Here is a 19458-nt window from a genome sequence, read left to right on the forward strand (position 1 = left end):
AGGATTTCAGCGTCACCAGAAACTGTAAATCCCAAATACACTTCTTGCTTTGGGGGGAGAAACTGGCTTTCCCGAAGGCGATGCATTGTATATGGAGACCACGGGCAAAAGCGTGCAAATTACAGTGGGCACAAAGTATTCAGACCCCTTTAAATTTTTCACTCTTTGCTTTTCACTGAAAAAACAAATGTAGGAATTTTTGCAAGTTTATTAAAGAAAACCTGAAATCTCCCATGGTCATAAGTATTCAGACCCTTTGCTCAGTATTGAGTAGAAGCACCTTTTGAGCTAGAACAGCCATGAGTCTTCTTGGGAATGATGCAACAAGTTTTCACACCTGGATTTGGGGATCCTCTGCCATTCTCCCTTGTAGATCCTCTCCAGTTCCATCAGGTTGGATGGTGAACGTTGGTGGACAGCCATTTTCAGGTCTCTCCAGAGATGCTCTAATTGGGTTTAGGTCAGGGCTCTGGCTGGGCCAGTCAAGAATGGTCACAGAGTTGTTCTGAAGCCACTCCTTTGTTATTTTAGCTGTGTGCTTAGGGTCATTGTCTTGTTGGAAGGGGAACCTTCGGCCAAATCTGAGGGCCAGAGCACTGTGGAAGAGGTTTTCATCCAGGATATCTCTGTACTTGGCCACATTCATGTTTCCTTCAATTGCAACCAGTTGTCCTGTCCCTGCAGCTGAAAAACATCCCACAGCATGATGCTGCCACCACCATGTTTCACTGTTGGGATTGTATTAGGGAGGTGATGAGCAGTGCCTGGTTTTCACCACACATACCGCTAAGAATTATCACCAAAAGTTCTATCTTCATTTCATCAGACGAGAGAATCTTATTTCTCATAGTCTGGGTGTCCTTCATGTGTTGTTTTTTTTTTTTTTTTAGCAAACTCTATGCGGGCTTTCATATATCTAGCACTGAGAGGCTTCCGTCGGGCCACTCTGCCATAAAGGCCCGACTGGTGGAGGCCTGCAGTGATAGTTGACTTTGTGGCACTTTCTGCCATCTCCCTACTGCATCTGTGGAGCTCAGCCACAGTGATTTTGGGGTTCTTCTTTACCTCTCTCACCAAGGCTCTTCTCAGTTTGGCAGGACAGCCAGGTCTAGGAAGACTTCTGGTGTTCCCAAATTTCTTTCATTTAAGGATTATTGAGGCCACTGTGCTCTTAGGAACCTTGAGTATTGCAGAAATTCTTTTGTAACCTTGCCCAGATCTGTGCCTTGCCACAATTCTGTCTGTGAGCTCCTTGGCCAGTTCCTTTGACCTCATGATTCTCATTTGGTCTGAGGCTGCGTGCACACGCTGCGGATTCACCTGCGGATTTTTCTGTGCGGATCCGCAGGTAAAGTGGCCAGCATTTTTCCCCTGCTGTTTGACACCTGGACAATGAAATAGGTATCAAACCGCAGTGGAATCCGCAGAAATTGACATGCTGCGGATTTCAAACCGCAGCTTTTCCGCGCGCAAAAATCCGCAGCATGTGCACTGCGGATTTGAAAACGCATAAGATAACATTATACCGTACACTGCCTGCGGAACTGCTGCGGTTCCGCAGGGCCAAATCCAGCAGAATCCGCAGCTTGCACATACCCCAACATGCACTGTGAGGTCTTATATAGACAGGTGTGCGCCTTTACAAATCAAGTCCTATCAGTTTAAACACAGCTGGACTCCAATGAAGGAGTAGAACCATCTCAAGGAGGATAACAAGGAAATGGACAGCATGTGACTTAAATATGAGTGTCTGAGCAAAGGGTCTGAATACTTATGACCATGGGATATTTCAGTTTTACTTTAATAAATTTGCAAAAAATTCTACATTTGTTTTTTTTCAGTCAAGATGGGGTGCAGAGTGTGCATAAATGAGAAAAAAAATGAACTTCTTTGAATTTGCCAAATGGCTGCAATGAAACAAAGTGAAAAATTTAAAGGGGTACTTTCCGTACCCACTGTAGCTCTGCCAGAAAGAAGGAAAATTCTCACTAACACCACCTTTAGGATGCAGATACGCTTTCTGGGAAGGAGCCAATTTGGATACTTGTGTAGCTACGGTACATTAAACGCAGACTAATAGCATTGTAAGATACTAAAACCTGAAGTACTGTAACTACTAGGGGGTGCGAAAGGAGCAGACGCATCAGAAACCAGGTGGAGCATCGGCATGTCACACATTATACGTGGCCATCCATATCATACATAGCCGGGTCAAGTGTACCAGAGAACCTTGGAGAACATGGAAGTCAAATCAGGGTTGTCTTAAAAAGAACGAAAAAAAGCTTTCTAAAAGCTCGGAAAGTCACACATTGCATCCAAGATAAACCTCATTTGGACCCTGTTGACACATGGGATCCTTATTAGGGATCATGCTAGGGGCATATTTTATATATATATTATATATATATATATATATATATATATATATACACACACACACACACACACACACACGCGCACGGGTTGGACAAAATAATGGAAACACCTAACGTTTTGGCATCATAATCTTCAAACATGTTATAAACATGCAAACCGTGACATATGGCAATGTTTTGTAGGTGATTATTTGTGTTATGTGTAAATTAACTGTTACAATTCTGCAAAACAAAGAACATTGATGAAAACCTGATACCAATGGCAGACCTCTCGGATTTTCAAAGAGGCCAAATTGTTGGTGCTCGTATGGCAGGCGCTAGTGTAACAGAAAGTGCCCGAATGCTTGGCGTGTCAAGAGGTACGGTCTCCAAAGTAATGACTGCATTTGAAAGAGAAGGAAAAGCGTCTGCAGCAAAGCACAGGTCCGGCCGAAAGTCGAAGTTGACAGAGAGACCGTCTGACTCTAAAGCGAATTGTGAGAGAGGATGGCAAGACCACGGCTCCGAAAATCACTGCTGAGCTCAATGAAAACCTACAGAACCCAGTTTCCACGAAAACTGTTCGTCGGGAGCTGCACAAATCTGGATTCCACGGAAGAGCTGCAATTCGAAAACCGCTGCTCTCAATGACAAATGTTTCCAAGCGTTTAGAGTGGTGTAGAAACCTCCAGAATTGGTCCCTCGAGCAGTGGAGACATGGGATATTCTCAGATGAATCATCGTTTACCCTATTTCCGACCTCCGGCCGAGTGTACGTTTGGAGACAGCCGAAAGAAGCATTCAATCCAGACTGCCTTCTCCCAACCGTAAAACATGGCGGAGGTTCTGTGATGATCTGGGGTGCTATTTCGTGGAGATACGCCGGGCCAATGATATCCCTTCATGGAAGAATTAACAGCTGCGATTATTTAGGCATTTTGGGCGACCAAGTGCATCCTATGGTTCAAGCACTGTTCCCGGAGGGGAACGCCATCTTTCAGGATGATAATGCACCAATTCATACAGCTAGAATCGTTTTAGCATGGCACGAGGAACATTCTAATGAGGTTGAGCATCTCAACTGGCCCCCACAGTCCCCAGACCTCAACATTATTGAGCATTTATGGCCGATTTTAGATTCAAGCTAGATATCGATTCCCGCCGCCATCGTCACTCAAAGAACAGGAGGGCGTTTTAACTGAAGAATGGGCTACAATTCCTTTGGAAACAATTCACACCTTGTATGAATCCATACCTTGGAGAACTGAGGCTGTAATCGCTGCAAAAGGTGGACCTACACCATATTAAACTAACTTTTGTTGATGTTTCCATTGTTTTGTCCAACCTCTAATATAAATATATATATATATATATATATATATAATAAACACGCTAAGATAAGGATCACAGATACAAAACTAACAGTATATCCACTTGTAAAATATCATTCAGACACATCAATATTAAAATATTTTATTCCAAAAGTGAAAGAAAAAAAATGGCATACATTATTTCGTAAAGCAAGAAAGTAATAAAACGTAAATATATTCCAAAACAGGGGGAAAAAAAGACAAAAAACAGAACAAGCTAAAAGCCTCACTTTCCTAAAATGAAATCAGTCTTAAGAATTTTTGACGGCCAGGCGCCTGAAAAGCACAGCTTTCACCAGTGTAAAGATCTTACAAACAAAAAAAACAAAACAATATATGCATATGAAAACATACGGCCGCAAACGAATGGAGAGGGGGAAAAAAAATAAAATAAATAAATAATAAAAAGGAGGTGGTGTCTGTGGCAACCAATCAAATCACTTCAACTTGACAGCTGGAGTCTGGTTACAATGGGTAACACCCCCTTTTTTTTTTTTTTAAATTCATGAGGGCCGCACCCATCCTGTAATATTCTTTTGAACCGGGCAATATGAAAGCACAACAGGCAAAACATTACAAACTTAAGCTACGTAATTAGCACAAACACAAAAGGTTCTCAATATAAATATGCTTAAAATCTTAAAAAAAAAAAAAAAAAAAAAAAAAAAAAAAAAGCTTACATTAATTCTTTTTTTCTTTGGCAGTGATCAAAATATCTAAAAATAAATGAAATGATTGTGATTTTACTACGTTGACCAATAGATAGAATTTAATAGAAATAATATTGCTACCCCGTGGCTACTTGAGTTGCAATGAACATATTGGCACATTAATGCTGCAGCAAAAAAAAAAAAAAAAAAGTTCTGGTAACACTGCATCCGCCAGTCTAAACCGGGATCCAAAAGATATTGCATAGCAACAGTTACTGATCAAAGATAGAATATATGACATGAGGATCTCATCACAATTCATATCTAAAGCACCAATACATAAAGTATAGATCTTTGTGCATCGACTTTTGTAAAATCCGTGTCTACGGTACATACTGTACATGAAGGTATTAAAAAATCAGCCATGATCCATTACCCAGATACCTAATCATCTATGACAGACCCAAAATTACGCTTAAGAAGGCAGAGATTGCTAAAGGTTTAGAGAGACTCCTGAAGATGGAAGGTTGTTTGTTATTTCAGAAGAGGAATGTCACTACCGGAATTCATTTGTGCGCTTCGACCAACTACAGGAATAAGTCTTACATCTTCAGATCAGAACAGGTAAATTCCTACATTTATACCTAGTAGTGATGAGCGAACGTGCTCGGATAATATGTTCGCGTCCCCGTGGTTGTTCGACAGCCGCGACACATCCAGGGACTATTTGTTAGACAATTCCGGCATGTGTTCCCCTCTCGAACAGTGGCAAGGCATGAAGCCACGGGGACTTCAACATGTCATTGAGCACCTGCGATACTAGGTGCATACCCGAGCACCCTCTGCAAAACTCAGTAATGAGCGCTTGCGCTCATCATCATTTCGAACCTCTTAAAGGGATTCTCCAGGTCTGTAACATTCATGATCTATCCTTATCATAGGGCGCTAATGTTGAAATTCCTATAAAAAACAAACAAAGAAACAAAAACAAACATACAACTTAAGGGGTTGCCAACTACTGGACAACCCCTTATTATTGGGTCCAGAGAGCTTATCCCGCAGCACTTTACAGAAGTCACTGTCCCCATCGGGGCTCACAATCTACATGCCCCATCAGTATGTTTTTGGAGTGTGGGAGGAAACCCACATAAACACCATGTCCAGTAGTGAACGACTTTTTCTACATCTGAACACTTTGCTTTTGAGTCACTAGTGTACACTACACCCTCAAAAAAAAAACTATTAAATAAGCCATTTAAAGAATACAAAAAAAAAAAAACAAGAACAAACAAAAAGACCAATATGACAATATCCACCATCCCACCCCCCATCAGACATGGTAACATTGTGCAAAGCAGAATACATACATGAAGCAAACTTTATAGAACTATTAATAAAGTACCCAAAATATTTATTTGTAAAAAACAGTAGCTCATAAAAAGGCTCCTTGTAAACTTTTTTTTTTTTTTTTTTTTTAAACATTTCTAGCAATACAATTTACGCGTTTTCAAGCCATGGTGAATTGTTTTCTCTTTAAATTTTTGTTTAATTTTCAAACCATAAAAAGAAAAAAAAAAAAAAATCAAAAATAGTAAAAACTATCCGTCGTCCGCAAGTTGCGAGATTTTTAATTTAAAGATAATACTCAGAGACGCTGCTTCTTGGAAGATCAACGTCCAACTATAGATGCCTATAGAAATAATGCATCATCCCATCCGCCGTGGTCCTTAGTCCATGCGTTTTACAGGTAGGCACTATAGTATTATGATTTGTCACAACACTGACCAGTTTTAGAAAATATCTGAAGTGTTCCCCCCCCCTCCTTTCCCCAAGGAGCAAAAGCTGGAATTATTGCCATGATGTATGGGATTTGGTAAGACGAGCGGCCCATTTAGACCAGGGTTCCCCAACTCCGCTCCTCAAGAGCCACCAGCCGGTCATGTTTTCAGGATTTCCTTAGTATTGCTCAGGTGATAATACAAAGGTAATCCTGAAAACATGACCGGCTGGTGGGCCTTGAGGACTGGAGTTGGGGAATCCTGATTTAGACGGTGGACCCAAAAGAGAACCTCAGTTGACAACCCTAGCTGGAGAGGAGACAGGCTCTGCCCTCCTAAACTACATACGATTCCTTCATTATTTTGGAGACACACTTTTAGGCTATCCCAGGCCGAATTATCGCTGATAAATCGCTTTCGTCCAACCACACTGGAATGTTTTTTGTTTTTTTTTTTAGTAAGAAAAAGCAATAGAGAAATGCCAACCAACAAGCATCCACGTTCATCGCTTGACCTAACTCATTCTTGGACAGTATAGAGCAGTGTGAGATCTACGCGAGACCGCGCCAGGGTGTTCCCATCCGCTAGTCACTGACTGTCATATTAACTCTTAATGCCTGCCCGTCCCATCTGGAGACAAGGAAGCTTGGAGCAGTTTTTTAGCAGCTGTTCTATGGAGACATGACGGACGTGGAGCTCGGAGGACAGGGTGTCCTTTTCCTGTAGTACACAGCTGAGGTCTTCAAACACATCTGTGAAGAAAAGAAAGAAGAAAAGTTTTGTACACATCGTACTTGTGCCAAGTAAACGGTAAATTCATCACGTCCTTTCCACATTCTATAGCATGCAGAATCACACACAAAGGCAGAGATGTACCGCTCATTCAGAGCACAGGACATTCGGACTTTGTGCCAAGGGCATATTCTGAAGTTTTCAACCTTTTAAAGTTTCTGTATGTTAAAAAATACTGTGCAAACACTAATTTTATTCTAAACTGACTGCTCAAACCAAGCACAAGCTCAGTAGCGCACCCTTGGCGTGGCCGAGTCATTCGGTGCACCTGTATCTAATTCCGCTATCCTCTTCCATGACTGACAGCTCTGGGTTCACGAGATAGAGGAGGGCAGGAATACAAGTAGATGGGAAGAGGCACTGAGCTGCTGAGCCACGACAAGGCTGTGCCAAGCGTATGTGCTTGGTTTGAACAGTCATACTGTGCTGACAGATTCCTTTTAAAGCACCACTCCAGCAGTTTTTTCTTTTATTGCACCACTTTGGTGCTTTAAATGCAATTCTCATGCCACTTTTTCAGCGTCGCTCCAGTGTTTCATGGAGGGTGCCGAAGATCACTTTTCAATACAAAGTCTATGGGTGCCTCGTTCTGGCTCTCAAGTATGCATTAAGCTCTTGTGATGCAACTTCTGACTTCCAGCCAGTCAGACTTTATGGGTAGAAGATGGCATCGCTAAAAGGTGAAGCCGCCGGAAGGGGTCTGGGGCCTTACATTCAAAGCGTCACTCCAGCACTGGGGAAAAAAAAAACCCCCGCTGAAGTGGTGCTTTAAATACAGAGAGGCCAATTGGCCATTTAAACTCCATTTTATGGCCCATACAAGCACCAGCAAATTAAAAAAAAAATAAAAATAAATAATTCATAGGAGCGTTCCTTCTTAACCTATACCTGGTGTAAACACGCCAGGGATCAGCTGACAAACGTTAGATGGAGGATTGGCCCTGGTCGGTGGCTCATGCCCTTGTGTAAATGATTATGCAAATAAAGTCCGTGGAGCCTCATTTAAGAGTCTCAAACACGGGACTAGCCAGATCTTCCTCCAGGGAAGGACCCAGCCAAGGAGTGACTCCTTTCGGAAACCACCATATTAAGTGGCCCTTTAAGTCAATATCCAGCTCTTTACGAGTTTAAAGCCCCCGTTACACACTGCGATATCGCTAGCAATATCGCTGTAAAGTCACCGATTTTGTGACGTAGCAGCGATATTGCTAGCGATATCGCTACATGTGATACTTACCGTATTTTTCTGACCATAAGACGCACTTTTTTCACCCCAAAATTTTTGGGGAAAGTGGGGGGTGCGTCTTATGGTCGTAATATACTCACCTCTGGGGCTCTGCGGTGCGGTGGTGGCAGCGGGCTGTGCTCCGGTGCAGGGGCGGCGGCTCCACCGGCATTTCCTCGCAGCCCGGAGGCCCCCGCACATCCCTTGCTGGCCGCCGCCATGTTGCGGTGGCCTCCGGGAACATGGACGCCGGAAAGATGGCCGCCGGTCCAGGGACGGCGCATGCGCGGGTTCAGATCTCGTCCCGAGATCTCGGGGGACGAGATTCAAATCTCGGCTTGAATCTCGGCAACGAGATCTGAACCCGGCAATGCGCCGTCCCCAGACCGGCGGCCATCTTTCCGGCGTCCATGTTCCCGGAGGCCACCGCAACATGGCGGCGGCCAGCAAGGGATGTGCGGGGGCCTCCGGGCTGCGAGGAAATGCAGGCGGAACCGCCGCCCCTGCACCGGAGCACAGCCCGCCGCCACCCTCACCCCGCAGAGCCCACCTGCCCCAGCTCAGCACAGGCCACCTGCCCCAGCACAGCACAGCTGCCGCTGCCCCAGCACAGCGCCGCCACCGCACGAGCCTGGACCACTGAATGACCCCTGTGACTACTCCACCTGTGCCGGATCCCTTCCCAGGTAAGCTGAATTCGGACTGTAAGACGGACCCCCATTTGACACATTATTATTTTTTTCCCCTATTTTCCTTCTGAAAATTGGGGTGCGTCTTATGGTCCGGTGGGTCTTATAGTCCGAAAAATACGGTACCTCCGACCGGCTCCCCTGCTGGTTATCGCTGGTCGCGCGAGAAGGTCCTGGATCATTTCTCGTCGTCCGCTTCCTGCTGTGACGACGAGCGACGCGGGCGGGAGGACGTCAGGATCGCCGCATCTGACAGGTAAGTATCGACCCCCGACCCCTGCGATGTCGCTGGTGAGAAGTGCCTGTGTGGCAGCTCACTAGTGACCACTTAGTGATGCACCAGCGATCCATATAGTTGTCAGGATCGCTGGTGCATCGCTATGTGTAACGGTACCCTAAGGCAACACCCTGAAACAGCTGTCTGTGGATGGATACCTGGCCTTGGTATTTCCCTTGTCATATCTGTAAACCATCTGTCTTTTTATCGCGTGTTATTACACTTTGTTCGGCAGTATGATAAAGCACTGTTTTTTGCTTTTTTAATTATTCTTTTTAAGGGGTTCACTAGTGGGACAGTTTTATAGGGCGGGTCGTTGCTGACGCAGCGATACTAAATGTGTACTTTTATTGTTTTTTTCTTCTTATTTAGGGATTTTTTATAAATTTTTACACGTGATTTTTTTTTTTTTTTACCTTATAGTAATGTCCCAGTGTGGGACATTACTATAAAGTGTAAGTTCGTTGATCTGACACTTTGCACAACACTGTGTCAGATCAGTGATCTGACAGGCACTGCAGGAGGCTCTCTCAGCAGGCACTGAGGAAGCCGCCTCCCTGCAGGACCCCGCGGCCATATTGCATCTGGGGGCCAGCAGGGAGGAGGCCCTCGGAACAGTGCAATCACATCGCGCTGTTCCGAGGGGCTCCCTGCTTGAATCTTCCCTGTGCCCCGGTACACTGCGATCATGTTTGATTGCAGTGTGCCAGGGGTTAATGTGCCATGGGAGGTCCGTGACTGCCCTGTGTCAGCTGTGATAATCAGCTGACCCCCGGCTACAATCACTGGCGCTCCCCCCCGTGAGTGCCGCTGATTGTGCTGACGTACTATCCCGTCCCCAGTCATACGGGCTCGGGTACCGTGGACGGGATAGTATGTCAAATGTCAGAAAGGGGTTAATATGCTTTACTTATATAACACCATCATATTCTGCAGCACTTTACTACAACAATCATCATCACCGCCGTCCCCATCACGGTTCCCTCCCCATTGGAGCTGCCAGTCTAAATTTCTTATCAGTATATGTGGGGGAAAACCGGAGAACCCGAAGGAAATCCACACAAAGTCCTTGCAGATATTGTCCTTGGTGGGACTTAACTCAAAAACCCAACGCTGCAGAAAAACAGTGCTGACCACTGAGGGATACATTCTGAAACTGTATAAGACATACCCCAAATTTTGAAGAGAAAAAGAAAAAAAATATTTTTTTAATAAAATGGAGGTGCTTCTTATAATCCTTGCATCTTATTGCTTACCAGGGAGGTGGCTGCAGTGAAGCGTGGTCCCAGGGTCGCTGAGTGGGGTGATGCTGCAGGCAGGGATGAGGGGGGCTCCGATGTGCGGTGCGCTACTGCGTGGGGTCTTGATCCAGAGATAACCATCTGTGTATGCGCCACCTCTGGCAGCGGCCATATTTCCGGAGACCACCGCACAAGGAACCGTGGAAGTGTCGGGGCTCTGGCCTGTCGAAAAAGTCGGCAGAGCCCCAGGCAGTGCCAGACACCCACGTAGCACCACTGGGCACCGGAGACACCCGCAGCACCGGCCAGCAACCGCCGGGCACCCCCACATCCCAGCCTGCAGGCCATACTCATGGTATCGGCTAGGCATGTACGCTTTCTAAGACGCACCCCTATTCCCCCCCCAAGTTTGGGGGAAAAAAGTGCGTCTTACAAAGCGAAAAATACGGTACTCGGATGCCACCCGAGCATGCTTGGGAAAACCCGAGCAATGAGTATACTCGCTCATCACTAATCTTGACCTACAGATGACGCTTTACAGGCTGATTATCTGATGAATTTTTGAGTGTTTTACAAAACGGATGGGCCAATAAAATATGCCACTCAACGGCATTAAATCCACTCGAGCTTGTAAAAAGTAGTCTAAAAATACGCCTCTAATGCCATCAGGCGCTGATCAGCTTTACTGTAACCTATACTTATCCGGCAGCTTAGATTACCGCACATCTGCAGCTGCCACGGAAGGGCTGAGCTGCACTTGCTGACATACTGATTTAATGCCAAGCATTCTTTTTTAAAAGGCAATAGGCAGGGGAGAAAGTGCCATTAAAAAAAAAAAAAAAAAAAAAAAAAAAACACACGCAGTATTTCTACTAAATTTATGGAACGTGGAGGTGCGCGGGTAGAGGCAATGTTACAGCACACAAAGCAGAAGCCTCCTGACCTCCCGAGGACGCGCCAGTCATTCGATATTGAGACTCACCCTGGAGTTGCCGGAGGAGATGTTCATTTAATCGTCCCAGTTCTTCTCTGCTCATCGAGTTCACTAGAAGCGAAGGAGAAACGAACAAAAATCAATTACCGTCACCGCAGTAATCCAAGTAATTGAAAACATCTAACAAAAAGCGAATAAGAAAATCTCTGGTTGGGATCGGCTCAGAACAGCGTACGGCTATAGCAAGTAAATAGCCTGGCAGGAGAAAAAGACTAAGTAGTTGTGTGTACCTAGGTGTTCATTAGCTTTGGGAGCCAACACTACAGGCAACTCAATAACCGTGCCGCTAAGCCTTAAAACCATTTTTTCGAGACCATAAAACCAGCTTTTACACGACCAACTGTGAGAAAGAGTCTGAGAAGCAGCGCCACAACCCTCCACAGGTTGTGCCTGGTATTGCAGCGCGGTCCCCTGAAGTGAATTGTACACGTGTGGTACCATTTTCTGGAAGATAGTCTAGCTTTGTAATCCAGGGATGGATATGTATCTCCAGCTGGAAATCCCTTGGGGGTCACAGCAGCAAAAGTCTGGGGTCAGCATATCTAGAGGACAACTATGAAGTACAACCCCAGTCACCGGAGTCTGCTACCTTCAGCACTTCTAGTTCCACAAGACAGAGAACGTCTGCAGGCCGGTGTTAAATTCTCCATACCAAAAAGTGCAGATCTGCAGCGGGTCAGAGTTATACAACACCCACTTCTTCTCTAAAACCTTAACCATGAAGTCCACCACACGGAGCCATTACCACGCCATGATTTATGCAATGGACGTCACACCTGACATCCTTAAGTTGGAGACCACCAAGCTACACATTAATATTTGCAGAATAATCCCCTGCTTTTATAATAATCAATTGGCAAACACAAATCTACAAAACGCATGACCTACTAAATCTCGATAATGCTCCGTACACAAGTCACCATCTATTCGTCTTCCTGTCAATCAGAAGAACCATTTTTTAAAGCAAATATCCTAGGGCAGCTGATGGGGTTGCGGGGTTTTGAAGAAGATGATGTGACCTTGGATCGTTCTTTGCAATGGGCAAACTTGAATAATCTACTACAACGGAGCGAGAATGACAATATCTTCAGTACCCAGTGTAGACAGTCCTCACATGGGGGTGAGAATCGCCTGAATCTCCCTAATAACGCTGTGCCTTTATCGCAGGCAGACAGCGAGAGGCAATTACTTGGTCAATGGTCGAACCTCAAATGCCAACTAGAGAAGCCATATTTGTGCCACCCTAGTCTGGTCCTCCATTTCTGCAAGGCTGCACTTCCACGACCATCATCCTGTGCAACCTTCACCCTTATTAGACCCAGCGACATGAAGATGCCAGGCACAGATGTGAAGACTGGCTAGTACGGAGGACCGGACTGGATGCCAGACTAGAAATGAGCAACTCAAAACTTATCTCTAAAGTCGACATAAAAAATGCCTGTTTGTTAGAGGAGCATCTACTTGATATTTTATACTCTACGACAGTGGTTCTCAATAGCGATGAGCGAACGTGGTCAGATAAGGTGTTATCTGAGCATGCTCGAGTGTTAAGTGTCTTCACCGTGCTCGAAAATTATGTTTGAAGACTTCCATTGAAGGAGAACTCACCACCTTTCATGGCAGCCTGTTCCACTCAATAACCCCATCAAATTTTTTTATCTAATATCAAATCTGTCTCCTGCCATTCATTTTCATCCCAATAAAGCTGATCCCGTTACAATGTGACATCCCTTGAGATATTTGTAGACAGCTATTAAGTCTCCTCTTAGTCTTCTCTTTTGCACGCTAAACATTCCCAAATTCTCTAATCATGCCTCAAAAAACATTGTTTGCAGATCGATCACAGTCCTGGTCCCTCTTCTCTTAACTTGCTCTAGTTTGTTCATGTTTTTTTTCTTTTTTAGGGTGGTTCCCAAAACTGGACACAGCACTCCAGATGAGGCCTGACCATGAAGGAGTAGAGTGGGATAGTTACTTCAAATCATCCAGACTATGCTTCTGTTAATACATCCTAGAACTGCGTTTGCCTTTTTTTTGCTGCTACATCACACTGTTGACTCATGTGCAGTCTGTGATCTATTAGTATACCCAAGTCTTTTTCACATGTGCTGTTGCTTAGCCCTATTCCTCCCATTCTGAATTTGCTTTTTTCATTTTTCTTGCCCAGATGTACGACTTTGCATCTCTCCCCGTTATAAACCATTCAGTTAGTTGCTGCCCATGAGATAGGTAAAAGCCTTAAATGCTCTTTTTGGTTGGAGGGGATAAAAAAAAACAAAAAAAAACAGAACATGGTTGTCACACCGGTCGATGGGTTGTATCCACTAAAGTAAGTGATGCTGAAATACCACGAACCACCTGTAGGCAAGCAAGGCACAATTTTTTTTAGGTCTAATTTTTTTAAAACCTTTCTTGTCATCCCACCTCATCTCCAGAATCTAAGGTCTCAAGGGGTTTAATATGGAGATTATATACACAACACTTTCTGCCCCATTTGCCCTCTGTAACACAATAGAAACAAGATGCATAGTAATAGACACGTACATTGTTCTCTGTTGTAATGCTGGTGTCTTCTCCTAGCGTTGGGTCCAGAAGGCTGGTTGGAGTTCTCATCAGGCTTTTCTTTACAGGAATCTGGCCACAGCGTACTATGTAGGACGCTCATATTAAACTCCCTGCCGTTTCTTTCCAAAACCCCCTTAGCACACGTGGATATACCCCCAGCCCCAGTATCCAGCCACTTTTCTGAATACTTGGGGACCTGAGAGTCTTGCTGAGGAATCGGACTTCTGTCATTCAGATGTCTGAATTTGTAAAGTTTGTGGTGTGCGGCTTTGTGACACTCAGAATCAGAATACAAATCCTTATTTTGTGCATATTGGACAATCCAGTTTATTTTTTTGCTGAGAATAGTCTTCACTTCTTCATAGGGGCTTTTGGTAAGCTTGGAGCGGGAACAGTCTTGGTTTGCAATCTGGTGATATTTCTCGAAACAGTCCCTGTGACCTCGTAACGATCTTGTGTGAAGGAGATCACATTTTGCTATTCCTAAGAAAAAAAACAAAAACACAATTTAATCAGTATAAAAATCAACATGTTTTGGCCGATACAAACGTCACATAGCACAAATTCCTGTGTCCATCTCACACCACAACACTGGCACGTTCCCTATACAATACTAGTGCACTACATAATGCAGCAGCCCCCATGATAAAGGCGGATGTTGTACTGGTGCAACGTACCGATGACTGACCACCGTTACGTTGAAGAGTGGATGGTATGTGTGTGGGTCATGTTCTTCATGGGGAGTGTGGCCAAAAGTTTCATCCCTGCATGTGTTGGGGCTGTCGGACAGCTTTAAGACATGCAGCCGCGGGGACTGGAACATATTATTCTAGCACGCGAGCATGCGCCAATACCACCTTATCCGAGCTTGCTCATAAGTACTGCCAACATCAGCTCAAGAATTACCAATGGATTAGCAAACCACCAACTGGAGATTGCCGCTAACAGGAAACAATGAGGCACAGTTTCATATAGGTCCACAAATCATCAATGTGGGAGGGCGAAATGGCGAATATTGGCTGACCATCATTTACAAATTTTAGAAGACGCTGTTGCTTGCACCCATCATACAGTGATGGCTAGACATAGGTCATCAGTATAGGAGGTAGGAGAATGCCTTTTTAGCCTTTGGTCCCTAGATTGATAGGGAGCGAGTCGGTTTGATGTACACCTTAAAAACTTGTTGTGTGTGATCTGAAATAATAGTATTGAGCTAGCACAACCTAGTGTAGGCATGTACAAACAAGACAGATGAGAGATATCAAAACTGCAGTTGGAAGGTAGTCAGCGCTACAAATAATGCTACCATCATTAAAGCAGCATAAACCTGGAATGAAAAAGTTAAAGGGGGCTGTCAATCATGTATTCTTCAGAAGGATTTTTATCAGTTCCCTACGGCCATGTATACACCAACAATCCAGATATGGGTTCATGCCAATATCTCCTCCGGTGAGTTCCCACACAGGAAATGTAGTAATCGTGGAAACAATTTACAAAATACCCATGGGTCTGTTCTAAACCTCCTCAGCTCGCTCTGATGGACTTGGTGTGTCTAACAGGGCTGTGGAGTCGGTAAGCCACAGTTGCGACTCCGACTCCTGGATTTTATCAGGCTCCGACTCCGACTCTTTCATAAATGGCCAATTCATAACAACAAATTTACTGTTGTAAAATATTAAACATCGTGCTTATTCAGTTTCTCACCATCATATAAGTAATCAGACCACTTAGAGCAAAAACTACATTTATTAGAATACAATTAGAATATAGCAAATAACTTTTATAAACTTTTCTAAACTGTAAGTAAATATGCAATAAACACTTTTATGCAGTTAATAAGAAGAAATCTATAAATTTGTCCTCAGAAAAAGTATTGCCTCTGTCAGATCCTCCTTCATGGATGCCCTCAAATCTGATCTAATTATTTTAAGAGCAGAGAACAACCTCTCTACACTAACTTGTGTTGGTGGCAAAGCAGTAACCACTCGGGCAACATCTCTGACAATGTCAGGATACAGAGGAATCGCTTGTTGCACTGTTATTTTTGATGAACAGTCAAATTTCTCAATTTCTTTTAGTGCACATGAAAAATTCTGCTGAAATGTACTGGCTGTGTTCCTTGATGGGGATGACTCTTTTTCTATGCGGGAACGCTTTGCACGGTCCTTGTGATCCAAATATTTTTCGAAATTAAATTCTTCATCAGTTGATGATGAGGGTGAAGATGTGGCAGGACGACCAAATTCTTCTTGTTCCTCCTGACTGTTCTGCAACCCTTTCATCCTTACTGCTATTTCAAACAGAGCTTCTTTTCCTTTACTTAGCTGTTGATCATCTAGAAGAATCCGATGCATTGGGTCTACATAAACAGCTGCCAAAAGAATGTTATTTTGTAATAGTAGCTCCTCTCTCCGTTTCATTGATGTAGCAATGCCACTTGCAATTAACCCTCCTCTTTGGGACAGGCGAAACATCAGGTTCTTCCACTCCTTTAAGAAAATACCTGGATTTAAGTCCTCTGCTTGTAATTTTTTAGTCACTGTAAATGGGTGCTCTAGCAATTTTTCCAGCTCAGTCACCCGATTCCACTGACTTTCATTTAGCGTCAGTTGAGGGTTAGCCATGTCTACAAGAAAGGTTTTCAGTTCAACCAAGCGCTGAATCATTAAGTAAGTACTGCCCCATCGTGTGGCTTGATCAATAATTGCCCCTTTTCCAGCACGTCTCTTCAAAATTGAGTCAACTTTAGGGGTTCTGGCAACAGTAGCCAATTTTCTCACCTTGCCAATCAGTGCAGCAGCATGTCCTTCTTGCAGACTGTCTCTTATAGCCAGCTGTAGCGTATGCACAACACAGCGCATGTGATGAATGAAAGAACATATTGACACCGTTTCAACAAGATCTAAACTATCATGTTGCTGTTCATCTGAAGAAACTTCAGTTTGCTCCTCAGTTACAATACTGTGTTCCTCTATTTCAAACATTTCTGTGTATGTGGACCCAGAATGTTCTTCTAGCTGCTGGTCACCATCATTACTCTCATTCATTAGCTTAATAGTACTTATCATATTTGAAGCATTGTCAGTTACGACAGAAAGAACTTGCTCTTTTTTAAGTTCATAGTCTTGCAGAACCTTTTCCACCAAGACCTGGAGAAACTCACTGGTGTGATGAGCTTTGGTGTCTTTTACTGCCAATGTCTTGGTAACTATTTCATTTTTGTCACAAACAAATCGGACATTGATGGCAAAATAGTTCACTCTGTGACGTGTGCAGGCATCCATTTTAAGAAACAGAAAGCGTCCCTTGAGAGTTTTTTTAAGTTCTTCCTTTTGTTTAAAAGCTTCTTCGATTACTAATTTTCTAATACTCTCTCTCTCTCTCCAGAGAAACACCAAGCTTGCGGGCCATTTCCCCATTCAGACACATAAAAGCTGGTTGTGAAAATAATGAAATAGGCACACTATCCTTTACAACAAGCTCTATGATCTGTTTTTTAAATGTATCTACTGTCATTGTCACAGTAACTTTGTCACTGACAAAATATCTTGCAACTGATGGCTGCAAAGTTCTCTGCTCCTTTGTTTGGCTGGAAGAGCTGGGCACTGGTTCATTGGTTTGGATGCAGTCTCTCTCATCCACTGCTTTCAGTACTTTTGGATGAAAGCGCTGTAAATGTCTCTTTAGATTAGAAGCTCTGGTAGGAGCATTTTTATCTTTGCCTGAATATGCACTCATCTTGGCTTCACAGCATTTGTTTTCGTCTGGATCATTTGTCATACACTGACAGACATAATGTTTTCTATCTTGAGTGATGGTGAAATGTTCAAATACAGCTGATTTAATGTGATGCTTCTTTGACATTCTCAGGTTTTTAATTCTGCATTCACAATCCAAATGACAATTGTTTTTCCTAAAAACAATTGTACAAAATTATTGCCAGGTCGTACAACTGATATAGTGGTCAGTAATACTGTTATTATTCCTCATGTACTCACAGTTAACTGATGCAAAGTTTGTTGAAAGGATAATACTCCTTACAGTCTTCCTCTTCTGAGTAGCAGGCAGCTGTGAGATGCTTGGAAGACGCACACCTAGTATGATCTAGTCTACAGGAGGAGCTTTACTACTAAGAATTTGCAACACATTTTCACTTTCAGTTTCATACATTGTAAGTAGGGGCGTTGGGGCAGCATGAGGTTAACCAAGTATAAGATTAGATAAGGGCAGTGGAGAACAGTGACACACCAGAAGTAAGAAATGTCTCTATCTCCAGCAGAACTGCTTATCACTGTTGTTCATAGTTTGATAGAACATATATATTTGAGTAACATTTATAAAATTCATATGAAAGTTCAATTATGAAATATTAATACATTTTTTTTAAAGCTGGATTCGGAGTCGGTACATTTCTACCGACTCCAACCAAAACTAACTCCGACTCCACAGCCCTGGTGTCTAATTATCACTATCCTGATGATCACCTGTAATACCTCATTTGCCCTTTGGTGGCCACTGTAGTAGAAATGAGTCAACAGGCAAGTTCCTCTATGAGCCAGACCTGAAGCGATCACCTGATCACAGCTGAGACTCTCACATAAAAGAGGTTACTTATGAGGAGACCAAATATTCACATATTAAATGGAAAATTAAGAACCACTGGGGCCATCCATACCTCCTTTCTTAGAGTGGGGCTTATTCAGCATTTCCTTTAGTTTCAGTCTGTTTTCCCAGACTTCTATTAGGATAACTGGGGCTTTATTTCATCAGGCAAAATTCAGCCACAATCAAATGTTTCGTCTTCTCTCATGTAGGAGGTGTGAGGTTTCTCCTTTGGTACACCTGTGATGTGGAAAGACTCCATTGAAGTGCTCACTGAGGACATCAGACGATTGACTTTCTGCATTTAAGAAAAATGGCTGAACTATTGAAGCTTCACTTCAAGCCTCCTCCTTCCTGAAGATTAGAGGTAAATGTTCTGATACAAACAACATTGAGCGCTCTGGCCGCAGATCACCCACTCGTTAATGAAAAGCTCGAGTTTCGGGACTTAAAGAGCAAATATTTGAGACTCTTGAAAAGACTTTCCCCCTTAAAAACTGGCTTGTTCTAAAGCAGGTAGGACTGCCGAGCCAAGATAGGATTGAGGAGGTTTTAATTTCATGCTTATTAGCCGATTTTGCAAAGGAACTGAAATTCTTGACAGGGAATGTGGACATGAAACGTCTGACGGGAAGGAGGAGAGAGTAAAAAAATAAATTAGGTCACTTTCAGTGAACACTGATATGTACTAACTATTGAATTTCCTTCCCAAAACTGAAAAATTGCCTCCTTTAAAAACCATAGATTAAGAAGTTTTTACTTTTCACATCTTATTTTTTATTAATAAGCTATTTAAGCAAGAAGTTTTAAGCTGTGCAGAATCAGTCCCAAGACCTCCACCAATGACTAACAAAGGGGCAGAAGCATCAGCAGATCCTCAGAGCGCGAGAATAGTATGGACGAGAGACTGACTCAGGTTTG

General features: G+C 43.5%; 1 protein-coding gene across 3 annotated transcripts in view; it reads right to left on the reverse strand.

Moving 5' to 3' along the window:
- Nucleotides 1–3813: 3813 nt before the first annotated feature.
- CUNH21orf91 (chromosome unknown C21orf91 homolog) overlaps nt 3814–19458 on the reverse strand; it is a 38576-nt gene continuing 22931 nt past the window's right edge. For all 3 annotated transcript variants that reach the window (XM_073584487.1, XM_073584488.1, XM_073584489.1), the window contains exons 3-5: nt 13915–14418; nt 11359–11421; nt 3814–6904 (exon numbers count right to left, since the gene is read on the reverse strand). In XM_073584487.1, the coding sequence (XP_073440588.1) occupies nt 6756–6904; nt 11359–11421; nt 13915–14418 (716 nt within the window). In that variant the 3' untranslated portion in view covers nt 3814–6755. The remainder of the gene's footprint in view (nt 6905–11358; nt 11422–13914; nt 14419–19458) is intronic.

This window comes from Dendrobates tinctorius, unplaced genomic scaffold (genome assembly GCF_039654945.1).
Source record: "Dendrobates tinctorius isolate UK_male_01 unplaced genomic scaffold, ASM3965494v1 ptg000084l, whole genome shotgun sequence".
Taxonomy (NCBI): Eukaryota; Metazoa; Chordata; class Amphibia; order Anura; family Dendrobatidae; genus Dendrobates; species Dendrobates tinctorius.